This window comes from Pongo abelii, chromosome 10 (assembly GCF_028885655.2).
Source record: "Pongo abelii isolate AG06213 chromosome 10, NHGRI_mPonAbe1-v2.0_pri, whole genome shotgun sequence".
Classification (NCBI taxonomy): Eukaryota; Metazoa; Chordata; class Mammalia; order Primates; family Hominidae; genus Pongo; species Pongo abelii.
The window spans coordinates 6,991,848-7,010,006 of NC_071995.2; the positions used below are offsets into that span (position 1 = coordinate 6,991,848).

Here is an 18,159-nt window from a genome sequence, read left to right on the forward strand (position 1 = left end):
GGGGAGGGGCTAGGAGGGGGAGAGGGAGCGGACCGCCGGGGAAGGGGCGGGGGCCGCGGGCGAGGCGGCCGAGGGGCCCGGGATCGCGCGGGTGCGGGCTGCGCTAGGCGGGCGCGGGCGGCGGCAGGTCGGAACCGCGCCGAGGGCCCGGCGGGCCGCGGGGCCGGGCGGCGCGGCGGGGGCGGGCCGCGCGGCCCGGGGCATTCCGGGCGGCCAGGGGGAGGCGGGGAGCCCGGGGAGGTGGGGAGCAGAGCGGGGATCGGGGTTTGCTCCGGGGGCCGGCGGGCGATTGGGGCCAGGCGGGGAAAAGGGGGGATGGGGGCCGCCCTCCTGGGGGGTCGGGGCCGCCGCCGCCGTCGTCGCGGCGGCGACTGAGGCCGAGAAGAGGAGAGGGGGGCGGGGGAGCTGCCGCCGCCGCCCCCCAGAGGCGCCGGAGCCCGGAATCCCGCTCGGAGCCAGCCAGCCGTCCCGAGCTACCAGCAGGTAAGGTCTGCGGCCGCCTGGGCCCCGGGCCCGCGGGGTTCTGTCCCGCCCGGTCTCGGCCTGCGGCTCCCCACCCCCACCCCTCCCAGTTCCCCCTCCTGCCGCCGCCGCCTCCATTTGTTATTTTCCCAATCGCGTCCCCCCACTGCGGGCTCTGCCTGGCCTGAGGGCCGGGGGCTCAGGGGGTGGGGCCCGCCGAGGAGAGTCGGGGGCCAGGGTTTCGGGAGGATCTGGAAGGTGGGGAAGGAGGGAGGGTCTCCGGAGGAGGCCTGTGGGGCCAGAGGGTAGCCGGGACCCGCAGACCCAAAAAAGGAGGAACATCGAGGTCGGGGTTGGCGGAGGAAAACGGGGGATGCTGTGAGTGGGGTTCCGGGAGAAGGCAGACTGGATCGGAGAGATGGCAGCGAGGTGGGGCATGAAGGCTCCAGGAAAAAGCTCCAAAGGCCCAGAACACGGGTTCCGGAGCCTGGGGTTGGGGGCTTTAGGAATAGACGGGAAGTGGGAAACGGGAAAGGGGTGTGGTAGGTGGAAAGAGGGATTGTGGCTGATGAACCTGGGGAAAACGGAGGCTTGGGCAAAGAGAGGTCGATTTTTGAGAAGAGCCGGAGGTTTTCCAGCGTGGAAGTGGGAAGGCCATGTCTTTGTGACGGTTTTCATTCCCCTACTCCAGGTCACCTCTGACCCTGTTTTCCCCATCCCAGACATAGTTACTTCTTGGAGAGGGTACTGGGGCCCAGTAGTGTGGGTTATCCCAAAACTAATGAGGAGGAAAACAGGAACACAGAAGGGGGAGTTGGGAAGAAAGGGGTTCTGGGAGGATGGAAATGAGAGAATTGAGCAGCGTTACAGGCACTCCAAGCAAGTTGCGACCTCCACCCTCCACCCTCCAATTTCCGGAGCGTCCGCTGCCCCTGGAGCTGTGATCTATATAGGGAGGCCTTAGTTACTGCTTTGAGCTCAAAGATCTCCCTTTGTGCATGGGCTTATTTTGACTAGGGTAGGTACCTTTAAGCTGCCTTCCCTGAGGTGCTATAGGAGGGTAGGAGTTGCTTTGGCAACTGGGAGGGGGTAGGGGGTGGCTGCCAGATGGACACCTGGGATGGTCTCTTGAGGGGCACCTTTTGCCACTGTGTTGCTATGGTAGTGATCCAGTGGGATGTCCAATTGGTTGGGGGGGCTTCGAATGTTTATTGGACCTCAGCCTGTGGCTATGTCCTTGGGACTCTGGGCTGGGTTTTGGAGGATGTTTCTGGATCTGTTGGTGGATGGGAGTTTCCCCACGGTGTGCACCCTTTTGTGTTGCAGTCTGTTGGAACAGGTAGATACGTTCCTTGCAGATCATAGGTGTTTCTCCAAGTCTCTCCACCTGGGCATGATGGGAGGATGAAAACGCTTCTGTTCAGGTTACACCATCTTTTGGCAGTTGGTTCTGACCTCTACCTCCCTTATTATGTTATTTTTTGTAGAGTTGTCTTTTTGCTTCTTTGCACTTTCTTTCATTTTCTAAAACTTGAATTCCTCTTTGAGCCTCCCTTCTTGAGTAACCCTTTTCCTCCTTCCCTCAACTAACCTTTGGCCTTCTTCCCTGACCTTGTAGAAATGGCTGGGCTCCCAGGCCCATCCCAGGTGAGGGTGGCCCAGGACAGAGGGCTGTGAAACAGCTTCATGCAGGGGAAATACTATAGAACAGGAGCCAGGAGACCTGTGTCTAGACCTGGCTGTGCCTCTGTGACCTTGGGCAAGTCACTTCTCTTTGAGCCTGGGCTTCATTGTTAAGATGAAGGGGCTATAGATGAGATATCTCTGAGGCTTCTCTGAAGGGCCCGGATTCTCAGAAGGCTTAGGCCAGTGCATTGTTATCTGCTGGTCTGGGCTGCATTGTTATCTAGGAGTCACTTTGGACTGGTTTGTTAGTCTGGCAGGTCCAGAATGATGTTGGGGGCTGGGCCAATGATCCTGAAATTTAGCCTGCGAGCCCCTCCCAGAGAACTTGTGACTCCACTGTATTCCTTCTGACATCCCATATTTCTCTCTTAATTTCTTTTCCTGTTCTTACTTAGGGGCTCTTTTTCTAGTTCTCACTTTCCTTCCAACCTAGTCTGGTCTTTATCATTTTCTTTTTAAAGTAAGGTAATGGCCGGGCGCAGTGGCTCACGCCTGTAATCCCAGCACTTTGGGAGGCTGAGGCGGGCGGATCACGAGGTCAGGAGATCGAGACCATGCTGGCTAACACTGTGAAACCCCGTCTCTAGTAAAAATACAAAAAAATTAGCCAGGCGTGGTGGCGGGCGCCTGTAGTCCCAGCTACTCAGGAGGCTGAGGCAGGAGAATGGCGTGAACCCGGGAGGTGGAGCTTGCAGTGAGCTGAGATCGCGACACGGCACTCCAGCCTGTGTGACAGAGTGAGACTCCGTCTCAAAAAAATAAATAAATAAATAAAATAAAGTAAGGTAACGAAGGTGAATGTGCTTAGTATGTGGCCAGATACACAGTAGGTGCTCTGTAATATTAGTTACAATGATTGCCTGCTAGGAGTGTAGGCTGGTACTAAAACATGACCCAGGTCTAGAAACACACACAATCCAACCCTAACTCCTTTCCTCCTCTGCCACTCCTTATCCCCAGGATTACTTGTTCTTTTATGACTGCTTTTCTCTTTCAAAGCTACTCATTGCTAGTTTTTATCAGATTTCAGGTGATTAAAAAAGAAGGGCATACTATGATTGCTGTGTTCCTCAGGTACATTCCTGTGTTTCTCTGACCTTTTGGATCCCTTAACCTAACTGACTTGGTGAACAGGTTCTGTGATGGGGAAGGGAGATGGACACCCTTCTCTAGGAGGGCTGGCAAAAATACACCAATCACAAATAGTCATCTTTGTTGTGCTTTTTGTTTAAGATTGTTTTCCTCTTTTGCTATGGTGGGTGTTGTTCTTTGGATTTTTTTTTTTTTTTGGTTGATAGTATTTTAAAACCAGTCTACACAACAACTAAAAAATGTGGGAAAATAGCCGTAGTTGAAAAAAAAAAAAAAAAAAAAAAGGCTGGGCATGGTGGCTCATGCCTGTAATCCCAACACTTTAGGAGGCTGAGGCAGGTGGATCATCTGAGGTCAGGAGTTTGAGACCAGCCTGGCCAACATGGTGAAACTCCATCTCTACTAAAAATACAAAAATTAGCCAGGCGTGGTGGTGTGCGCTTGTAATCCCAGCTACTTGGGAGGCTGAGGCAGGAGAATCGCTTGAACCTGGGAGGCGGAGGTGGCAGTGAGCTGAGATCGTGCCATTGCACTCCAGCCTGGGGAACAAGAGCGAAAATCCATCTCAAAAAAAAAAAAAAGAGAGAGAAAAAAAAAAAAAGAGAGAGAAAAAAAAAAAAAGAAAACTAGTTGGCCGGGCACAGTGGGTCACGCCTGTAATCCCAGCACTTTGGAAGGCCGAGGCAGGCAGATCACCTGAGGTCAGTAGTTCGAGACCACCCTGACTAACATGGTGAAACCCTGTCTCTACTAAAAATACAAAAAATTAGCCTGGCGTGGTGGTGCATGCCTGTAATCCCAGCTACTCAGGAGGCTGAGGCAGGAGAATCACTTGAACCTAGGAGGCGGAGGTTGCAGTGAGTGAGATCACGCCACTGCACTCCAGCCTGGGCAACAGAGTGAAACTCTTCTCAAAAAAAAAAAAAAAAAAAAAAAAAAGTCTACTGGGCAGAGCATCAGTTGAAAGTTCAGAAGACAGGCTCTGTCCCAGCAATTTTGTGATTCTAAGTAAATTGTGAAGTTTCCTGGAAAGTTCACAAAATCTTAGACTCACCCCTTACTGCCTGCATCAGTATGGTTCCATGGAGGTGAGTGAGAATTACTGTGTTCCTTGGGAAAAACACACTACAGAATATGGACATGCCGTTTACCTAGCAGGCCTCCAACTGAGAATAGAATAGATGGGTAAGCTTAGTCTATTCCCACTGGAGCTAGCAGCACTTAATTCAGGAAGAAAGACCTACAGAAGTTAGTGGGTTTAAAGGTCAATCACAAGAAAAGCGCACACACATCAGTGGAAAGGAAGAAAACAGTAAGAAAATGCCATTATTGCTCTCAAAAGATCTTACAATCAGTAATTTGGAGAGACTTGACACTTAGCAAGAAGTACAAACAAGTGCAAATGAATACAGCTGGCTATAGGGATTTGGATAAAGATAGATACCTGCCTACCTGCTGATAGACAGATATGGATGGATTGGCTGTGAGGAGCTGTGTAACCCACTCTACACCAAGTAGGAGGATAGGCTTAAAAACTGGTACATCTGGGTTGTTTGCTCACGGATATTTTGAGTCTTTAATCATTCATGTGAAAACCCTGACTTCTCCTCTAGCCTTAGGGAGCTCAAGTACTAGAGAATGGGTCCTTTATGGGGCTCTCAAAAATGAAGTTCTACAATCTGGGGCTACCTAGGTTTAGTCTTGGGATTGGTAGGGCTCTGTTCCTTTGTATTATAGAATGGGACATTCTTCTTCTACCTACTCTGATGTGAGAAAAGATTCTTTTCATATCTGTGTGACTGATCTAGGCCTTCTGAGAATTCTCCCCAGCAACTTCTGAGGAGAATAGAGCAAAGTATAGAAGAAAGAGCATGGGCTTTGAAGTCACCGACGTGGGTTTGATTCTGGCTCTGTCACTGGTTCCTCACTGTGTGAGGTTGGGCTAGTCACACTCACAATCTTTGAGCCTCAGTTCCCTCACCTATATAATGAGGGTAATAATGCTTACCATTCAGGGTTGGTTGTAAATATTAAATGAAATCATGTATGTGAAGGGCTTGATATAAAGAAGGTACTCAATAAATTAATATTTCAATGTCATTTCTTTTTTCTTTTTTTTTTGAGACAGAGTCTTACTCTGTCACCCAGGCTGGAGTGCAGTGGCATGATCTCGGCTCACTGCAACCTCTGCCTCCCAGGTTCAAGTGATTTGCTTGCCTCAGCCTCCTGAGTAGCTGGGATTACAGGCACGTGCCACCACGCCTGGCTGGGTTTCACCATGTTGGCTAGGCTGGTCTTGAACTCCTGACCTTGTGATCCATCCACCTTGGCCTCCCAAAGTGCTGGGATTATAGGCGTGAGCCACCATGCCCCGCTCCATTTCTTTATGTTCCTTTGTAAGGCTCCGTGGAATGTGTGTGTCACAAATATCCTTTAGGGATCATGAAGGGTAAACAGTGTGATCTCCTGGATTGGGGCTTGTAGGTACATCCGAATTTTCTGCCCTCTACAGAGATGAAAGAGATTATACTTTGAGCAGAATCTGCCTCCCTTTTAGATAGCTAAGGTAGCCCATGGGGCATGCCAGCAATGTCTTGTGGTATCTGTACCTCTTGGCCCGAAGGCTGAGGGTTGGGCCGCTTGCTCAGTTCTCTGACAAGCACACTAGTATTCCTCTGTGACTCTGTTCTCTCAGTTGGAGACTCTGATGGTTTCCTTTTTCATTGAAAACAGATCCTGCAAAAGTTCCAGGTACCCACACTGGAAACTTGGAGATCCTGCTTCCCAGACCACAGCTGTGGGGAACTTGGGGTGGAGCAGAGAAGTTTCTGTATTCAGCTGCCCAGGCAGAGGAGAATGGGGTCTCCACAGCCTGAAGAATGAAGACACGACAGAATAAAGACTCGGTGAGTTAAAATGAGAGACGTGAAAGATGAGGGGCAGGGCAGGCAAGCTATGAGGAAGGGTCTAGAGAAGAAGAACAAATAATGTGCACCATAAAGTTAGGTGCAATGTAAAGAACAGTGTTACCTACCTCCTTCCTCCTCCTGTAGATGTCAATGAGGAGTGGACGGAAGAAAGAGGCCCCTGGGCCCCGGGAAGAACTGAGATCGAGGGGCCGGGCCTCCCCTGGAGGGGTCAGCACGTCCAGCAGTGATGGCAAAGCTGAGAAGTCCAGGCAGACAGCCAAGGTATTCTGTCCTCAGGTCCTCCCACAGGATGCCCAGGCACTGGGGCTGAGGGTGTGTGTGTGTTGTGGGGGGAACTTCCTGTTTGGCAGAGGGTAACGGTGGAGCTTGGGAGGTAGGGAAAAGACAGGAATTTTCTCTTTCTCTCTAATAGAAGGCCCGAGTAGAGGAAGCCTCCACCCCAAAGGTCAACAAGCAGGGTCGGAGTGAGGAGATCTCAGAGAGTGAAAGTGAGGAGACCAATGCACCGAAAAAGACCAAAACTGAGGTGGGAGACCCTTGTCACCATCCTGACCCATCCTGTGGGCATTCTTTTCTCAGACTTCCTTATGCTCACTGTTCTTAGCTGGATCTCTCCTGGGACATAAGAGGAAGGCCAGATCATAGTGCTTATGAGAGCAGTTCTGTCTACAATATGCCAGAGAGATTCTTAGAGCTTTGACAGACCACCAGATGACCAGGCAGGGCCAAAGGGGACCAGAAGAGTTGGGGGAGTCTCGTCTCTGGGTGAGAAGTCTTAGTCGGAGGAACAAATAAATCTTAAGGAAAATGCAGAAGTGGTCTTCCTTTTTTATTGTTTTTGTTTGTTTGTTTGTTTTTGAGACAGAGTTTCGCTCTGTCACCCAGGCTGGAGTACAGTGGCACAATCTCAGCTCATTGCAACCTCCACCTCCTGGGTTCAAACAATTGTGCCTCAGCCTCCTGAGTAGCTGGGATTATAGGCATGAGCCACTATGCCCGGCTAATTTTTGTATTTTTAGTAGAGACGGGGTTTCACCATGTTGGCCAGGCTGGTTTGGAACTCCTGGCATCAAGTGATCCACCCGCTTCATCCTCCCAAAATGCTGGGATTACAGGTGTAAGCCTCTGTGCCCCGCCAGAAGTGGTCTAAGAACCAAGGGCTTGGGGGATGGAGGATGGTTAAAGTAGTGGTTATGAGACGGTGGAAGACAGGGATTTGGAGTCAGCTATGGGTAAAGACAAGGTGCTTGAGATGGATCCTTGAGGAAGGAATAGGGTTTTACAGGAGGGAAACAAGACTGGCTGCTAGGGAGCAGCCAAGAATGTGAGGAAAGTGAGAAATCCCCAGATGGTAAGAGATGGGCTTGAGCAAGAGTACTCACCACATCACAGTACAACAGTGTGCTGTGAGGGGAAATGATTTTATGCGAGAGGCCCCAAATCTCAGGGAAGCAGGAAAGGAAAAGAGAAAAAATGAGCCTTCCCTTTTCTACAGCAGGAACTCCCTCGGCCACAGTCTCCCTCCGATCTGGATAGCTTGGACGGGCGGAGCCTTAATGATGATGGCAGCAGCGACCCTAGGGATATCGACCAGGACAACCGAAGCACGTCCCCCAGCATCTACAGCCCTGGAAGTGTGGAGAATGACTCCGACTCATCTTCTGGCCTGTCCCAGGGCCCTGCCCGCCCCTACCACCCACCTCCACTTTTTCCTCCTTCCCCTCCACCGCCAGACAGCACCCCTCGACAGCCAGAGGCTAGCTTTGAACCCCATCCTTCTGTGACACCCACTGGATATCATGCTCCCATGGAGCCCCCCACATCTCGAATGTTCCAGGCTCCTCCTGGGGCCCCTCCCCCTCACCCACAGCTCTATCCTGGGGGCACTGGTGGAGTTTTGTCTGGACCCCCAATGGGTCCCAAGGGGGGAGGGGCTGCCTCATCAGTGGGGGGCCCTAATGGGGGTAAGCAGCACCCCCCACCCACTACTCCCATTGCAGTATCAAGCTCTGGGGCTAGTGGTGCTCCCCCAACAAAGCCGCCTACCACTCCAGTGGGTGGTGGGAACCTACCTTCTGCTCCACCACCAGCCAACTTCCCCCATGTGACACCGAACCTGCCTCCCCCACCTGCCCTGAGACCCCTCAACAATGCATCAGCCTCTCCCCCTGGCCTTGGGGCCCAACCACTACCTGGGCATCTGCCCTCTCCCCACGCCATGGGACAGGGTATGGGTGGACTTCCTCCTGGCCCAGAGAAGGGCCCAACTCTGGCTCCTTCACCCCACTCTCTGCCTCCTGCTTCCTCTTCTGCCCCAGCGCCCCCCATGAGGTTTCCTTATTCATCCTCTAGTAGTAGCTCTGCAGCAGCCTCCTCTTCCAGTTCTTCCTCCTCTTCCTCTGCCTCCCCCTACCCAGCTTCCCAGGCATTGCCCAATTACCCCCACTCTTTCCCTCCCCCAACAAGCCTCTCTGTCTCCAATCAGCCCCCCAAGTATACTCAGCCTTCTCTCCCATCCCAGGCTGTGTGGAGCCAGGGTCCCCCACCACCTCCTCCCTATGGCCGCCTCTTAGCCAACAGTAATGCCCATCCAGGCCCCTTCCCTCCCTCTACTGGGGCCCAGTCCGCCGCCCACCCACCAGCCTCGACACATCACCATCACCACCAGCAACAGCAGCAGCAGCAGCAACAGCAGCAGCAGCAGCAGCAGCATCACGGAAGCTCTGGGCCCCCTCCTCCTGGAGCATTTCCCCACCCACTGGAGGGCGGTAGCTCCCACCACGCACACCCTTACGCCATGTCTCCCTCCCTGGGGTCTCTGAGGCCCTACCCACCAGGGCCAGCACACCTGCCCCCACCTCACAGCCAGGTGTCCTACAGCCAAGCAGGCCCCAATGGCCCTCCAGTCTCTTCCTCTTCCAACTCTTCCTCTTCCACTTCTCAAGGGTCCTACCCATGTTCACACCCCTCCCCTTCCCAGGGCCCTCAAGGGGCACCCTACCCTTTCCCACCGGTGCCTACGGTCACCACCTCTTCGGCTACCCTTTCCACGGTCATTGCCACCGTGGCTTCCTCGCCAGCAGGCTACAAAACGGCCTCCCCACCTGGGCCCCCACCGTACGGAAAGAGAGCCCCGTCCCCGGGGGCCTACAAGACAGCCACCCCACCCGGATACAAACCCGGGTCGCCTCCCTCCTTCCGAACGGGGACCCCACCGGGCTATCGAGGAACCTCGCCACCTGCAGGCCCAGGGACCTTCAAGCCAGGCTCGCCCACCGTGGGACCTGGGCCCCTGCCACCTGCGGGGCCCTCAGGCCTGCCATCTCTGCCACCACCACCTGCGGCCCCTGCCTCAGGGCCACCCCTGAGCGCCACGCAGATCAAACAGGAGCCGGCTGAGGAGTATGAGACCCCCGAGAGCCCGGTGCCCCCAGCCCGCAGCCCCTCGCCCCCTCCCAAGGTGGTAGATGTGCCCAGCCATGCCAGTCAGTCTGCCAGGTGAGCGGCCAGGTGGGGCGGAGGTGGGCCTGGAAGGGGGACGACGACAAGGCGGCGACGAGAGAGGGAGTAGCAGGGAGGGGCCTTGCGCTGGTGTAGTGTTTTAGAAAAGCACGCCCCTCTCCTCCGTCAGGCCTAGTGGCCAGTGAGGCCGGCAGCAGCTCACAGCCTGCAGGGGTGGTTTTGAGGCGGGGGCTACAAGCACTCGCCGGGGCCGCGGCGCCGCGGGCTCCATCGGGCAGCTCGCACCGGCTGAGCGCGCGCTGCTTCCACGCCTGGCAGGTTCAACAAACACCTGGATCGCGGCTTCAACTCGTGCGCGCGCAGCGACCTGTACTTCGTGCCACTGGAGGGCTCCAAGCTGGCCAAGAAGCGGGCCGACCTGGTGGAAAAGGTGCGGCGCGAGGCCGAGCAGCGCGCGCGCGAAGAAAAGGAGCGCGAGCGCGAGCGGGAACGCGAGAAAGAGCGCGAGCGCGAGAAGGAGCGCGAGCTTGAACGCAGCGTGGTGAGTGCGTCACTGCCTGCGCCACCGCCTTCTTTGCCTTTTTCCCTCCTTCCGCCTGCGCTGCGTTACGCTACGCTGCGGGGCTGCGGCTGGGGCTGGGGCTGGGGCTGGGGCTGGGGCTGGGGCTGGGGCTGCGGCTGGGTGGGCGTGCGGGCGAGTCACGTCGCCACCTGTCGGAGGGGAGGTACCACTGCAGCCCAGGAAATGCAGCCCAAAAGGTTTTCAGCGAGAGCCATCTGCATTTCTGCGTTGGGGAAAGGAATGGGACTCAGATGGGACTACCTGTGTATCCCAAGAAGGGCAGATATATTCGGGAGGGGGGGCCGCAGTTAAGTTCCAGGTGGGCAGAGTTTCAATGAGTTGAGGCATTTTGGCATTCGGCTGTCGAAACAAATGGGCAGCTTGAAACCAGCCACCTCTTTTCATAACTGCCGCTTTGACTCCACTTTTCCCTGTATCCCACAGAAGTTGGCTCAGGAGGGCCGTGCTCCGGTGGAATGCCCATCTCTGGGTCCAGTGCCCCATCGCCCTCCATTTGAACCGGGCAGTGCGGTGGCTACGGTGCCCCCCTACCTGGGTCCTGACACTCCAGCCTTGCGCACTCTCAGTGAATATGCCCGACCTCATGTCATGTCTCCTGGCAATCGCAACCATCCATTCTACGTGCCCCTGGGGGCAGTGGACCCGGGGCTCCTGGGTTACAATGTCCCGGCCCTGTACAGCAGTGATCCAGCTGCCCGGGAGAGGGAACGGGAAGCCCGTGAACGAGACCTCCGTGACCGCCTCAAGCCTGGCTTCGAGGTGAAGCCTAGTGAGCTGGAACCCCTACATGGGGTCCCTGGGCCGGGCTTGGATCCCTTTCCCCGACATGGGGGCCTGGCTCTGCAGCCTGGCCCACCTGGCCTGCACCCTTTCCCCTTTCATCCGAGCCTGGGCCCCCTGGAGCGAGAACGTTTAGCGCTGGCAGCTGGGCCAGCCCTGCGACCTGACATGTCGTATGCTGAGCGGCTGGCAGCTGAGAGGCAGCACGCAGAAAGGGTGGCGGCCCTGGGCAATGACCCGCTGGCCCGGCTGCAGATGCTCAATGTGACTCCCCATCACCACCAGCACTCCCACATCCACTCGCACCTGCACCTGCACCAGCAAGATGCTATCCATGCAGGTGAGACCCCTCCGTCCTTGCCCTGGCCCTTTGGGGCCACCTTCCCCCTGTCATGACTGAGCTCTTTCATTCCTATGGCCAAGACTTTCCTGCCCTGGCCTGGCATGAACCTTTCCTGAGACGGCTGCCCTGAGCTTTGCCTCCCTGACGTTCTCTCAGCCTCGTCTTCTCATGGCCTTCCCTGGCCACAAAGCCTGTGTTCCCCACAGCCCAGTCCTCTCCATAGTCCAGTACCCTACCCATGACAGAGGCCCTGACGGGAGCCTTTGAAGGACACACCTTTCTATTCTCACAGCCCCATTCTCCCAAGCCCTTCCCAAACCTGTCTTCTTATTTATTTTTTTGAGACGTGGTCTCGCTCTGCCACCCAGGCTGGAGTGTAGTGGTGCAATCACAGCTCACTGCAGCCTCGACTTCCTGGGCTCGAGTGATCCTCCTCCCTCAGCCTCTGGAGTAGCTGGGATTACAGGCGTGTGTCACCATACCTGGCTGATTTTTGTATTTTTGGTAGAGATGGGGTTTCGCCATGTTGGCCATGGCTGGTCTCAAATGCCTGAGCTCAAAGTGATCCACCCACCTCGGCCTCCCAAAGTCCTGAGATTACAGACATGAGCCACCGTGCCCAACCCACAAACCTATTTTCTGATTTCTCTGGATGCAACTCTTATTTTTTGCCATTTTCTCCTTTTCTCCCTGTGCGAGGTCTTTCATGTTCTTCCCCATCTCTAGATCTGTAACTTTCTAGAAAGGGCCCTGTAGCTTTCAGTTTGGGTGTCATAGGCAATAATGGGCTTTACTTACTATTTTTTCACCATTTTTTTTTTTGAGATGGAGTCTTGCCCTGTCGCCAAGCTGGAGTGCAGTGGCACGATCTCGGCTTACTGCAACCCCCGCCTCTGGGGTTCAAGCGATTCTCCTGCCTCAGCAGGCACTGCCTGCCTGAGTAGCTGGGACTACAGGCGTGTGCCACCAAGTACGCTAATTTTTGTATTTTTGGTAGACACGGGGTTTCACCATGTTGGCCAGGATAGTCTTGATCTCTGGACCTTGTGATCCGCCCGCCTTGGCCTCCCAAAGTGCTGGAATTACAAGCGTGAGCCACTGCACCCAGCTTCCTTTTTTTCTTTTGCCCAGACTGGAGTGCAGTGGCGTGATCTCGGCTCACTGCAGCTTCCACCTCCCAGGTTCAAGCGATTCTCCTGCCTCAGCCTCCCGAGGAGCTGGGACTATAGGCGTGTGCCACCATGCCTGGCTAATTTTTTTGTATTTTTCGTAGAAACGGGGTTTCACCATCTTGGCCAGGCTGGTCTTGAACTCCCGACCTCAGGTGATCTGCCTGCCTCAGCCTCCCAAAGTGCTGAGATTATAGGCTTGAGCCACTGCGCCTGGCCTCTTCTTATTTCCTAAACTTCTATCATCTTCCATCTCCTTCAAGCAGTCTACCTCTCCCTGTCCTTCCCCTCAGACCCTTCTGATGACTGTAATCTCCTGTCCTCTGTCATCCATATGTCCCTCCTCCAGTAGGGCTCAGCCTGTCCACCCCTGCCAGGCCTCTAGTTCTTCCACTCTGCCTTTGTTCCACTTTGAAGCTCCTTGTGTTTGTCCGACTCAGTTCCCAGGCTTGGATCCCTTCACCCAAATGCATGGTTTGCCCTAAACCTGCCTTCTGGTGACACCTTCCTCTTCTCTGCCTTCCAGCCTCTGCCTCGGTGCACCCTCTCATTGACCCCCTGGCCTCAGGGTCTCACCTTACCCGGATCCCCTACCCAGCTGGAACTCTCCCTAACCCCCTGCTTCCTCACCCTCTGCACGAGAACGAAGTTCTTCGTCACCAGCTCTTTGGTAAGGATGGAAGTTGGGGTAGGCAGCTCTAATGAGAAAAGGGCAGAAAGGAGGTATTTGGGTGGGGGGATGGGCCTAGTTGGGCTTGGAGAGGGATGAGGAGGTGCCTAGAGGAGCTGGGCATGGGAATAGGAGAGCTGAAGCTCTGCCCAAGAGAAGCACAAGTTTTAGTGTCAGCCTAAGAGGTTCGAATCCCAATTCCACTCTACCACTGGCAACTTACAGAACTGGCTGTGTTACCTGACTTTTTAGTTCATTACCTTTGTATGTAAAGGAGCTGGCTATCCCCTGGTCCAGAGCACGTACTTGTTATCCATTGGTCATGTGCCCCTTGCCCTTCCTGCTCACAGCTGCCCCTTACCGGGACCTGCCGGCCTCCCTTTCTGCCCCGATGTCAGCAGCTCATCAGCTGCAGGCCATGCACGCACAGTCAGCTGAGCTGCAGCGCTTGGCGCTGGAACAGCAGCAGTGGCTGCATGCCCATCACCCTCTGCACAGTGTGCCGCTGCCTGCCCAGGAGGACTACTACAGGTACCCTAGGGTGCCCCAGCCCAGGGGACATGGGCTCAGCGAGCCTGGGAGGGGCTGTGGGCATGGTACGGCTGGGCACTGTGCTCCTGGGGGAGGGAACCCCTCCTCTCCCAACCCCTTTGGTAAGAGGGGGCAAGGTCAGGGTTGGTCTCAAGCCTCTTACCTCTCTGCTATGCACTGCCCCTTCCCTAGTCACCTGAAGAAGGAAAGCGACAAGCCACTGTAGAACCTGCGATCAAGAGAGCACCATGGCTCCTACATTGGACCTTGGAGCACCCCCACCCTTCCCCCACCCCGCCCTTGGCCTGCCACCTAGAGCCAAGAAGGTGCTGCTCAGTTGCAGGGCCTCCGCAGCTGGACAGAGAGTGGGGGAGGGAGGGACAGACAGAAGGCCAAGGCCCGGTGTGGTGTGCAGAGGTGGGGAGGTGGCGAGGATGGGGACAGAAAGCGCACAGAATCTTGGACCAGGTCTCTCTTCCTTGTCCCCCCTGCTTTTCTCCTCCCCCATGCCCAACCCCCGTGGCCGCCGCCCCTCCCCTGCCCCGTTGGTGTGATGATTTCATCTGTTAGATGTGGCTGTTTTGCGTAGCATCGTGTGCCACCCCTGCCCCTCCCCGATCCCCGTGTGCGCGCCCCCTCTGCAATGTATGCCCCTTGCCCCTTCCCAACATTAATAATTTATATATATAAATATCTATATGACGCTCTTAAAAAAAAATCCCAACCAAAACCAACCAAACAAAAACATCCTCACAACTCCCCAGGAACATGGCTGTGACTGTTCTTTGCGGGATATGGGGGTGAGGCTGGGTCTCAGTGCAGTGGTGCTTAGAGAGAACTACAGCCAGGGTCTGGCAGGGAAGTGGGAAGAGACCAGACCTTCTTAAGGAACTGGGTGTGGGGGCTGGGAAGAATTGGAGAGGGGATCCCTGAAGAGCCCAGAGCCTTGACTTAGCTGGAGGCGGTACCATGGCTGCTGGTGCTCCCTCCTGCCCCAAGGCTGGGCGGGACCACTGCGCGCCAATGGAGGCCTCGGCCTGGGTTCTGTGGCGCATGCCTGTAAGAGGCGGGTGGATTGCTTGAGCCCAGGAGTTGGAAACCAGCTTGGGCAACATAGAGAAACCCCATCTTAAAAAAAAATCAGCTGGGCATTGTGGTGCACTTGTGGTCCCAGCTACTCAGGAGGCTGAGGTGGGAGGATCACTTGGGGGTCGAGGCTGCAGTGAGTCATGATCGCACCACTGCACTCTAGCCTGGGTGACAGAGCAAGGCCCTATCTCAAAACAAACAAAAGAAACCCCAACCAACCAAACACTAGAGGCCTGGGACAGGCCCCCCTCTGACATGGTCAGGTCTAGGAATCTATTCAGACGGGTCTGACTGCTAGGAGCCACCAGAGTCCTCTGGAACAAAGGCTTCAGAGTCCTGAAACCTTTCCGTGGAATAGTTTAAGAAACGGTAATGAGGCCAGGCGCGGCGGCTCATGCTGGTAATCTCAGGACTTGGGGAGGCCGAGGCGTGCGGATCACGAGGTCAGGAGTTCCAGACCAGCCTGGCCAACATGGCAAAACCCTGTCTACTAAAAGCAAAAAATTAGCTGGGCATGGTGGCGTGCTCCTGTAGTCCCAGCGACTTGGGAAGTTGAGGCAGGAGAATCGCTTGAATCCGGGAGGTGGAGGTTATGGTGAGCCAAGATCCCCCGCAACTGCACTCCAGCTTGGCGACAGAGCAAGACTCCGTCTCAAAAACAAAAAACAAAGCCGGTTATGAAGTGGGGGTGGGGTGGGCTAGTTTTAACAGGTCCAGGCGATTAGTACCTGGCATCCTTAACCACCCTACAGTTTGAGAAGAGAGTGGGTGATAATCTCAAAAGCCTGGAAGGGAAGGGAAATCAGGCCGGGCGTTAGGCTCCATCGCTCATCAGTAGACTAGGCCATAAGGAAAGTGCGACAATGGCTTTTGCTCAGGGCTTTTACTGCCGAATCCAAGTCTCCGGGCTTAACAACAACGAAGGGGCTGTGACTGGCTGCTTTCTCAACCAATCAGCACCGAACTCATTTGCATGGGCTGAGAGCAAATGTTCGCGAACTCTAGAAATGAATGACTTAAGTAAGTTCCTTGGAATATTATTTTTCCTACTGAAAGTTACAACATGCGTCGTTGTTTATACAGTTTAGGAACAAGAAAAACGTCACCTAAGCTCACCCTCACCAATTATGGAGTTCATGCATATCCCACCTTCTTTCCAGAGATACCTGCGACAGTGTTACAGCTCTTTTAGAATTTGTCTAGTAGGCTTTCTGGTTGTTATCGGAAAGCCCCACTTAATATAGGTTGTTTTTAGCAGTAGAAAAAATATGTTTACTGGACGGAATTTACAGTAATGGATGATTCTTTTTATTTAAATACTGTTATAAATCTTGAGTAGAAAGCTTTGTGCCACGCCTGGAGATTTCCGGCTACGCGGGTTGGTACTTCCTCTCCGCCCCCACTAGCTTTGGAGGCGGTTGTAGGACGTGGCTCTATTTATTCCTGAGCTTTCCATTTGTCTCCGCGGAACCTTCCCTCATGGCGTCCGCCTCGAGCCAACCGGCGGCCCTGAGCGCTGAGCAGGCGAAGGGTGAGAATTATCCTAGTCAAGGCATGGGCTGCCGGTCCGGGGAGGATGCGGGCGGTGGTGGGGCAACAAACCTGGCTACGTCCGCCGGGAAAATGGGGTAGGGGACGCCGGATACCGTCCTTCTAAGTGGGGCGCTTGTCCCCAAGACTCGGGATCTTATTGGGTTACCTACAGCCTCAATCCACTAATTCCCTGCGCTCTCCGCTGGGCCCGCTGTCCGTTCTCCGACGCCTCCCCGGGACGCCTCACTGGGATGCTTCTGGCGCGCAGTGGTCCTGGCGGAGGTGATCCAGGCGTTCTCCGCCCCGGAGAATGCAGTGCGCATGGACGAGGCTCGGGATAACGCGTGCAACGACATGGGTAAGATGCTGCAATTCGTGCTGCCCGTGGCCACGCAGATCCAGCAGGAGGTTATCAAAGCCTATGGCTTCAGCTGCGACGGGGAAGGTGGGTCAGACGCGGGAAGGCGGGAGTTGGGTCGGGAGAGGGCGCCGATCTGTGGGCCCATGAGCGGTTGTCCCCTTTCTCGCCACACGGCGGCAGCCACAATCTGACTAACATTCTTGGCACTCAGAGCCCAGGGTCTACCCTGAGCTTGTGCGTCCGAGTTGCATTTTGTACAATAGAGGTTCCGTATCCCTTACCCGAAATGCTTGGGACCGGAAGTGTTTTGGGTTTGTTCAGATTTCGGAATATTTACATATGCAGGGATATCTTGGGGGATGGGACTTAAATCTGAACACGAAATTGTTTTGTTTTATATACACACACCTTATGCACATAGCCTGAAGGTAATTTTATATAATAGTCTGAATAATTTTGTGCATGACACAAAGTTTTGACTGCGTTTCGACTACATTCCCCCCACCCCCCACTATGAAGTCAGGTGTGGAATTTTCCATTTTCGGCCTCACACTGGCACTCATAATTTCAGATTTTGGATTTTCTAATTAAGGATGGCCAACCTGTACTGTTAATCACATTATTATTCCATTTTGTGATGAGGAAGCAAACTCTAATGGTGCAGACTCTAGAGTAGCAGAGCTGGATTTAAATGCTGTTGTGCCACCTTTTAGTGAGATGTCTGCTTGACAGCAGTGGCTGCAGTCTCTCCAGGGTGTTTCAGCTAATTTTTGTTTGGGGGTTGGTGGTTACATTTTTGGTGACATCCTGGTGTTCCCCAAAGGTGTTGACTGATTCAGCTCTGCTGCCCCCATAGCCTTCTTGAGTTCCAGCTACAGACCTGGGGTCTCGTGTTCATTCTTGGGGTTCCAGTGACTAAACTGCTAAAATGGTTCACCTGAGAGCAAGAAGCACACTGCCTTGGGACATTTTCATTCACTGCATCCCATCTAGTTGTGCGCGGTGTAGACCAAGTATCATCATCCAAACCACACGGGACAGAGGCCTGCATGCGTCCTGTTTTGCAAACAGCTGCCCAGCCAGTGGGGGAGCAGTTCATGCTTAAACTACCACCCCCTCCAGTTGTCTTAGGCACGCTGGTCCTTAGGGGAAGCGTTGACCCTCCACTCCCTCTTACAGGTGTCCTTAAGTTTGCTCGCTTGGTCAAGTCCTACGAAGCCCAGGATCCTGAGATCGCCAGCCTGTCAGGCAAGCTGAAGGCGCTGTTCCTGCCGCCCATGACCCTGCCACCCCATGGGCCTGCTGCTGGTGGCAGCGTGGCCGCCTCCTGAGAGTTGGCCCTCCCTCGTGCCACTGCCAGGGGAGGAAGGGCCTTGATGTTCCAGACAATAATAAACGCGCCTGTGACTTAGCCCTGGTGTCACTCTCTTGCGGACCTGACAACCCCCATCTCTCCTTCCCTGATTCC

The 18,159-nt window shown here is 54.7% G+C and overlaps 2 protein-coding genes and 1 non-coding gene across 6 annotated transcripts; all 3 read left to right on the forward strand.

Moving 5' to 3' along the window:
• Positions 1-56: 56 nt before the first annotated feature.
• Positions 57-14,475, forward strand: ATN1 (atrophin 1). 2 transcript variants are annotated; one of them, XM_024257164.3, is made up of 10 exons: positions 57-483; positions 5,974-6,146; positions 6,294-6,431; positions 6,583-6,696; positions 7,666-9,668; positions 9,951-10,173; positions 10,639-11,335; positions 13,034-13,177; positions 13,528-13,708; positions 13,901-14,475. In XM_024257164.3, the coding sequence occupies exons 2-10, from the start codon at positions 6,120-6,122 to the stop codon at positions 13,932-13,934; spliced, it is 3,561 nt and encodes a 1,186-aa protein (XP_024112932.2). In that variant the 5' UTR covers positions 57-483; positions 5,974-6,119; the 3' UTR covers positions 13,935-14,475. The 2 variants fall into 2 exon arrangements, with proteins under 2 accessions (XP_024112932.2, XP_054383896.1); XM_054527921.2 differs by having other exon boundaries at positions 296-483; positions 7,669-9,668.
• Positions 14,476-15,115: 640 nt separating this feature from the next.
• On the forward strand, positions 15,116-18,102 carry C10H12orf57 (chromosome 10 C12orf57 homolog). Of its 3 annotated transcripts, none has more exons than XM_002822829.5 (3): positions 15,116-16,328; positions 16,599-16,775; positions 17,871-18,102. In XM_002822829.5, exons 1-3 carry the CDS (start codon positions 16,277-16,279, stop codon positions 18,020-18,022), a joined length of 381 nt encoding a protein of 126 aa, XP_002822875.1. In that variant the 5' UTR covers positions 15,116-16,276; the 3' UTR covers positions 18,023-18,102. The 3 variants fall into 3 exon arrangements, with proteins under 3 accessions (XP_002822875.1, XP_024113004.1, XP_024113005.1); XM_024257236.3 differs by having other exon boundaries at positions 15,967-16,328; positions 16,599-16,688; XM_024257237.3 differs by having other exon boundaries at positions 15,983-16,328; positions 16,503-16,775.
• LOC112135947 (U7 small nuclear RNA) lies at positions 15,970-16,031 on the forward strand. Its single transcript, XR_002917166.2, has one exon. It is a non-coding gene; the product is annotated as a U7 small nuclear RNA (small nuclear RNA).
• Positions 18,103-18,159: the final 57 nt, after the last annotated feature.

Excerpts from the sequence above, each read along its gene's own strand:
- ATN1 (XM_024257164.3), top strand. The coding sequence starts at position 6,120 with ATGAAGACACGACAGAATAAAGACTCG. Across the intron at positions 6,147-6,293 it reads CACGACAGAATAAAGACTCG|ATGTCAATGAGGAGTGGACG; the intron begins GTGAGTTAAAAT and ends CTCCTCCTGTAG. Across the intron at positions 9,669-9,950 it reads CATGCCAGTCAGTCTGCCAG|GTTCAACAAACACCTGGATC; the intron begins GTGAGCGGCCAG and ends CACGCCTGGCAG.
- C10H12orf57 (XM_002822829.5), top strand. The coding sequence starts at position 16,277 with ATGGCGTCCGCCTCGAGCCAACCGGCGGCCCTGAGCGCTGAGCAGGCG. Across the intron at positions 16,329-16,598 it reads GAGCGCTGAGCAGGCGAAGG|TGGTCCTGGCGGAGGTGATC; the intron begins GTGAGAATTATC and ends TCTGGCGCGCAG. Across the intron at positions 16,776-17,870 it reads CTTCAGCTGCGACGGGGAAG|GTGTCCTTAAGTTTGCTCGC; the intron begins GTGGGTCAGACG and ends TCCCTCTTACAG.